General features: G+C 42.8%; 1 protein-coding gene and 1 non-coding gene across 2 annotated transcripts in view; both read left to right on the top strand.

The window, feature by feature from the left end:
- Positions 1-7176, top strand: part of NUP160 (nucleoporin 160) — a gene marked incomplete at its 5' end in the record, with an annotated part of 92848 nt that overhangs the window by 64950 nt on the left and 20722 nt on the right. The window contains 5 exon segments of the mRNA XM_027775432.1: positions 1518-1613; positions 1721-1815; positions 1908-2004; positions 2096-2201; positions 5187-5347. Of these exon segments, the coding sequence (XP_027631233.1) occupies positions 1518-1613; positions 1721-1815; positions 1908-2004; positions 2096-2201; positions 5187-5347 (555 nt within the window).
- On the top strand, positions 4692-4857 carry LOC114009548 (U1 spliceosomal RNA). The gene has a single exon (XR_003550948.1). It is a non-coding gene; the product is annotated as a U1 spliceosomal RNA (small nuclear RNA).

Genomic DNA, 7176 nt, shown 5'->3' with positions numbered 1-7176 from the left:
TGTCTTTTCTTCCCAAATGAACAATAATCTTGCTGGGTACAGAATTCTTGGTTGAAATTGCTTTTCCCTTAATATTTTGAATATATTTTCCCATTCTCTCCTCGCTCGCATTGTTTTTGATGAGAGGTCTGCCGTTAGTCTGGTGGGATACCCTTTGTAGGTAACTTGCCTTTTTTCTCTTGCCAGTCTTAGTATCCTGCCTTTGTCTGTGGTTTGGTCAATCTGGCTCTAATGTGTCTTGGAGAGGATCTTCTTGGGTTGATTCTATTTGGGGTCCTCTGTACTTCTTGGGAATGGATCTTTGAGTGCCTCTCCAGGTTTGGAAAGTTTTCTTGCAGGATTTCATGGAATAGATTATCAATGCCCTTATGAGTCTCTTCACCCTCTGGGATGCCTATTATCTGGATGTTTGGACGTTTAATTGTATCTAGTACTTCTCGCATATTATTCTCCAATTTTTGGGCCATTTTCTCAGTCTTCGTGGTGGATTTTTCTAGGCCAACCATTTTCTCTTCTACATTAGAGATTCTATTTTCTGTATGATCTAGTCTGCTTTTAATACTTTCAAGGGAGATTTTGACTTCTTGTATTAAAGCCTTCATCTCTCACAGTTCCATCTGATTCTTTTGTAAAGTATGTAATTCTTCTTTTAGATCTTGCATGAATTTCCTCACCTCCTAGAACTCTTCAACTCCTTTCTCCTTCCTCTTCAGCAGTTCCTTGTCTCTCTTCTCTTCTATCTCTGTTAGCTTTGCCATTATGAATGTTCTGAATTCTTTATCAGACATTTCCATGATTTCCATTGAACTGTGTGTGGATGAAGAGGAGCTATCCGTTTCCCTTGTGGGAGAGGTATTTTCCTGCTTCCCCATATTTCTTGTGGTCTTGCAGCGATTTCTAGTCATCTGGTGGATGGTCGGTTTTTTCCCAAACTTGGAAGTTCAATCAGAGGGTCAGCCCTTTTCTTCTTTGCAAGTGTTTCTCCTAATGATGTGGAAGTCTGACAAATGTCAAGGACCTAGCACCAGACACGAGGCCAGATCTTAAGCTGAGGGTCTTCGACCCAAGCCTGGAGGACATCGTGAGGGCGGAGAGCATCTTCACCCACCAGCATGTTTTTCAAGCCCCTGAGACAGAAATTAAAACCATAGCTGGCCATGTGGGATCTGGTTTGCTTTTATACACAGTGCATAACCACTGTGCTGCAGAGCCAGCCATTTTTAAGATTTTTTTTTTTTTAGCCACAGGGTGTGTACACTTGCCAGAGAAAAGGAGACAGAGATAGAGAGGGGGATGGTGAAGTCACCCCAGGAGGACAGCCATGCTGCAATCCCTTCTTCATTCTCTTGGAATTTTGTTTATGCACATATATGCACCCAGCAGTGTGATTTTTCAAACCGCTGGGTCCAAGACTTGAACCATGGTCAGCCATGTGGGAGTCCAGTGCCTTACCCACCACACCACATGATGGCCTCATTACCATGTTAATTTTAATGGAAACTTCTATTTCTCCTTAGGTTTTACGCCTACTGGATGTCATTGGTTTGCCTGAATTGGTTATTCAGTTGGCTACATCAGCAATAACTGAAGCAGGTGATGACTGGAAAACTCAAGTAAGAATTAACTGCAATTCAGTTGTTTTCTTAGAGGTTTATCGTGGGTGTGGTATGTTAATTTCTGTTGTGTTTTATTTGATATATGCTCTAAATTTGATATTTAGGCTACTTTAAGGACATGCATATTCAAACATCATCTGGATTTGGGTCACAACAGCCAAGCATATGAGGCCTTAACCCAAATTCCTGATTCCAGCAGGTAAACGCAGTTTATTTTAGAGAAGGCAGTTTACCAGCCCTGGTGAACTCACTGCGGCAGTTTACACTTATAAAACCTTTTTATCCTTCTAGGCAGCTGGATTGTTTACGGCAGTTGGTTGTAGTCCTTTGTGAACGCTCACAGCTGCAAGATCTTGTAGAATTTCCCTATGTGAATCTGCATAATGAGGTAATTTCACTCATCCATTGCTGGCCGGAAACAGAGAGGGTGTGTGCCACGAGGGCTACTAACCTGAATATCTGATTCTTTTCCTTATTAGGTTGTGGGAATAATTGAGTCACGTGCCAGAGCTGTGGACCTGATGACTCACAATTACTACGAACTTCTCTATGCATTTCACATCTATCGTCACAATTACCGCAAGGGTGAGCAGTTGAACCAGGCGATCTGTTGGACACAACCATATAAATTTAATCGTAGTTCATGAAAATGTTATGTATTGGACTTTGGTGAGGTTTTTAGAGTTTGTTATTTTGTTTTTTTTTTAAGAGTTATTTATTTATTGGCCGGTAGGTGGCGTGGTGGTTAAGAGCACTGGACTCCCACATGGCTGACCATTGTTTGAGTCCCAAACTTGGGGGCTTGCTTTCTCACTTTCTCTCTCTCTCTCTGGAAATATTAAAATAATAATAATAAATAAAGTTTTAAAATAATTATTTAAATTTTAAAAATAATTTGGGGACCAGCTGGTGGTGTGGTTAAGGTGCTAGACACTCCCACATGGCTGACCACAGTTCAAGTCACAGACCTGGTGGCTTGCATGCTTGCTCAGTCTATGTGTGTGTGTGTGTATCTAGTCAAATTAAAATAAATGAATGAATAAAAATTTTAAATAGTATTTTTTATTTAAAAATAATTTTATCATTATTATTATTTTTAATTTGCTGCAGGCCACATACACTCACCAGAGAGAGACAGAGAAAAGTGAGAAAATAAGCCGTCAAGTCTGGGACTGGAACCATGGTCAGCCATGCGGGAGTCCAGCCCCTTCCCCACCACACTGTCTGCTAGCTCCTTTAGAGTTCATTTTAATCACCAGAGAGATTACATGCATGTGTGAGAAAGAGAGGTAGGGCAGAAGGTACCCCCAACAGGGTCTCACATTACAGTTTCCTTTCCCCAGCTGGTCAAGATCTGGGGCCAGTGGACTCTCAGCTTGTTTTCAGGCCAACTCAGGATCCTAACCCATTATCTACCATGAAGGCTCAGCCAAGCTGCGAAATTCTTTCTTTTTTTTTTTTTCCCAATTTGCCAGAGGATATGTGCCCTCAACAGAGGGAGATAGAGAGGAGCAAAATAAGAAAGCACTCCCCAGGGGAGGTGACCACACGCCAATCCCTTCTCCACAATTCACCTCCTTTGGTCACACACTCCCAGTGTTCTTTTCAAGCCACCGTGTCCAGGACTCAGACTACACAGTTGTCCATGTGGGATCCAGCTGCCTTAACCACTGTGCCACTGGCTGGCCCAAGTTTATATATTTGTAATTATGTTTAAGTACAAAATTCATTTTGCCATTTGGAAGATTACCTGGTAGCCTTGGATATACACAGTTAAGCTCATTCTAGAACATTCTGAAGCATTTCTAGTGAAATGGTGTTTTTTGTGCAGTTCTGTCTAGTTATAAAAGAAACTTCAGTTTTTTCACTCTAGAGGTAGTTGGAATTCTTGTGACTGGTTTTATATTCCTGTGCCATTTTGCTGTTAGTCTCCTCTTCCTTATTTTAGTTCTTAGAGCAAAATTCTGACTGTTTAAATGGGCTTAGGTCATCTAAATATAACAGATGGGGGAACCAGCAGTTAGCGTAATGGCTATGTCACTGGACTCCCACGTAGTCCACCGCAGTTCGCGTCCCGGACCCGGTGGCTTAAAACTCACACCGGGCGTGTGTGCGTGCGTGCCCAAGATCCCGAGAGGAGAATGGAGGAGAAGGGATTGCAGCGTGACCATCCCCCCTGGGGGGTGATTTCTCAATTTCTGTCTCTATGTCTCTCTCTGTCTGTCTGGCGAGCGCACGTGCCCTATAGCGAGGGGGAAAAAAAAACTCTCAAAAAAAATATATATATAATAGGTGGTACTCATTATTAGCTATGGATGGATAGTAACGTCTCTTTGCCTTCATGCAAAAATCCTTAAAGAGGGAAGTAATTTTTATATTTAGAAGTTACCTGGGGCCAGCAGGTGGTATGGTGGTTAAGGCACTGGACTTCCACATGGCCAACCACAATTTGAGTATTGGACCTGGCAGCTTACTTTCTCCCTCTCTGTCTCTCTTTTTTTTTTTTTTTTCTAAGAGGTTTTTGCTACAGGGCATGTGCGCTTACCAGAAAGAGAGAGACAGTTTTTTTCCCCCCCGCTTTCCTTCTTTTTTTTTTTTTCTAAGAGGTTTTTGCTACAGGGCATGTGCGCTTACCAGAAAGAGAGAGACAGAGAGGCAGAAAGTGAGAAATCATCCCCAAAGGGGACGGCCACGCCCCAATCCCTTCTCCTCCATTCTCCTCTTGGGATCTTGGGCACGCACGCACATGCACCCAGCGTGAGTTTAAGCTACCGGGTCCAGGATTTGAACTGTGGTCGACTACATGGGAGTCCAGCAACATAGCCTTTATGCCAACTGCTGGTCCCTCTCTCTTCCTTTCTCTCTCTCTCTTTGTCTCTCTCAGGTGAACACATGTGCCCTATAGCAAATTAAAATAATAATAATAACTAAAATTGGGGCTGCAGGTGGCATGGTGGTTAGGGTGTTTATTTGCCACATTTTGTTCATCTGTCCATCAATGCACACATGATTGTTTCCACCTTTGTGCTATTATGAGTAATACTGCCGTGAATGTAAGTGTAAAAATGCTTCTTCATACTTACCTGGCAGGGGAGAGATACCATGATCACGAAGGTGGTTTTCCCAGGGCGAGGCTTATCCATTGCACTCTGGATGTGCTGACCCCTGCGATTTTCCCAAATGTGGGAAACTCGACTGCATAATTTGTGGTAGTGGGGGACTGCGTTCGCGCTTTCCCCTGTTAAAAAAAAAAAAGCTTCTTCAAGATCCTGCTTTTGGTTATATACCAAGAACTAGAATTGCTGGATCATACTGTATCTCTTTTTAATGTTTGGAGAAACCTCTGTAGTGTTTCCATAGCTGCTGCACCATTTTACGTTCTCAAAAACAGCACACAGGAGTTCTAGTTTTTCCACATCCTCAACAACACATAATTGTTTTTATGGTTTTAAGTTAAACTCAATTTTGTTTTAAACTTTAATACTTGTTAGCTGTAATAAGTTATCTCCATTTGTCTTTAAAGAAACATATTTTTAAAATTCTGATGTCTGCTTTGCTCTTGCCTCATAGCTGGCACAGTGATGTTTGAGTACGGAATGCGTCTTGGCAGAGAGGTTCGAACTCTCCGGGGACTTGAGAAGCAAGGCAATTGCTATCTGGCTGCTCTCAACTGTTTACGACTTATTCGACCAGAATACGCGTGGATTGTGCAGCCAGCCCCTGGTGCAGTGGTAAGAAAATTTTCCATCTTGGAATCTGGTACTGTTTAGTTTGTTTGGTTTGATCCTTTCAAAACTATTCCATCATTTCACTTACTTCATTTAAAATTGCTACTGAAGTATTTGTGAACTTGATTTGTTGTGTTTTGTTTTGCTTTGTTTTTAGAGGTTTTTGCTATAGGGTGCATGCCCTCTCCAGAGAGACAGAAAGCGAGAAATCACGCCCCAGGGAGGATGGCTACGCTTCAGTCCCTTCTCCTCCATTCTCCTCTCGGGATCTTGGGCATGCACGCACATGTGCCTGGTGTGAGGTTAAGCCACCAGGTCCAGGACTTAAACTGCTGTTGACTACGTGGGAGTCCAGCGACATAGCCATTATGCCAACTGCTGGTCCCATGAACTTGATTTGTTTTTGCAGCAATTTCTTTGTCATATATTATTACACCTTTAGTTTCCAAGTTTAGAATTACCATAGGAAGTATTTTTTTTTTTTTTTTTGGAGAGCTTTTTTTATTGCTATAGGGCGCATGCGCTCGCCAGACAGACAGAGAGAGGCATAGAGACAGAAAGTGAGAAATCTCCCCCGAGGGGGGAATGCCACGCCACAATCCCTTCTCCTCCATTCTCCTCTTGGGATCTTGGGCACGCACGCACACATGCCCGGCGTGAGTTTCAAGCCACCAGGTCCAGGACTCGAACCGTGGTCAACTATGTGGGAGTCCAGCAACATAGCCATTACGCTAACTGCTGGTTCCCTATAGGAAGTATTGTAGAGTGGTTTTGGAGGTAGACCTAACTGACTTCAGATAAATTACTTAAACTTACGCAGTTCATTTATCATCTTGCATAAAATAGGGATGGTAATATCTCATAGGATTATTTGGGTATTGAATGAGGTGAGTAGAGTAGATGTCTTAGAACATTAGTAGTGTCTGGCTCATAAAAAGTGTTCAACAAATGATAGCTGCTTTATTATTATTATTATTTAATTTTTATTTATTTTTTTGAGAGGTTTTTGCTATAGGGCACGTGCACCCGCCAGAACAACAGAGAGAGATAGATAGAAAGAGAGAAGTCACCCCCGGGGGGATGGCCATGCTGCAATCCCTTCTCCTCCATTCTCCTCTTGGGATCTTGGGCACGCACGCACACATGCCCGGCGTGAGTTTCAAGCCACCAGGTCCAGGACTGAAACCACGGTCGACTGCATGGGAGTCCAGAGACATAGCCATTACACCAACTGCTCGTCTCCCAATAGATGCTTTTATTGTATTTGTTAATTCAGTCTGCAATATCTATTCGAAAGTTGTTGAGCTTTTTCTGTCATGCAACAATGATGGGTCACATATACATATACCTAACTACATATGTCTTCTGGTTCCTGCATTTACTAGGCTGTTGCCCAGGGTTATGAATAGAGAATGTAGCTCAGGAATCAAAGAAAGTCAACTGTTTGGAATTAGCAGAGAGTGGAGTGGTTACATTGCTAGACTTCCACATGGCTGACCGTGGTTTGAGTCCTGGACCTGGTGGTGACTAGAAAATTGAAACGCACACCAGGCGTGTGTGTGTGCGTACATGCCCAAGAACCCAAGAGGAGACCAGAGGAGAAGGGATTGCGTCTTGGCCATCTCTCTGGGGGTGTTATTTCTCACTTTCTGTCTTTCTGTCTCTTCAGCAAGTACATGTGCCCTATAGCAAAAATCTATCTTAAAGGAAAAAAGGAAAGTCAGATGGTTTATACTGTGATCAAATCCAGGCCCTCGGACTCAGTAACATGTTACAGTTAAGTGACCAGCTCAGGAACAACAACTATCTCTCTGCCTGTCACAGTAGCTTGT

Source organism: Tupaia chinensis, unplaced genomic scaffold (genome assembly GCF_000334495.1).
Source record: "Tupaia chinensis unplaced genomic scaffold, TupChi_1.0 Scaffold000561_1, whole genome shotgun sequence".
Classification (NCBI taxonomy): Eukaryota; Metazoa; Chordata; class Mammalia; order Scandentia; family Tupaiidae; genus Tupaia; species Tupaia belangeri.
The sequence above is the reverse complement of the archived record's forward strand: the minus strand, read 5'-3'. Positions and strand labels throughout refer to the sequence as shown.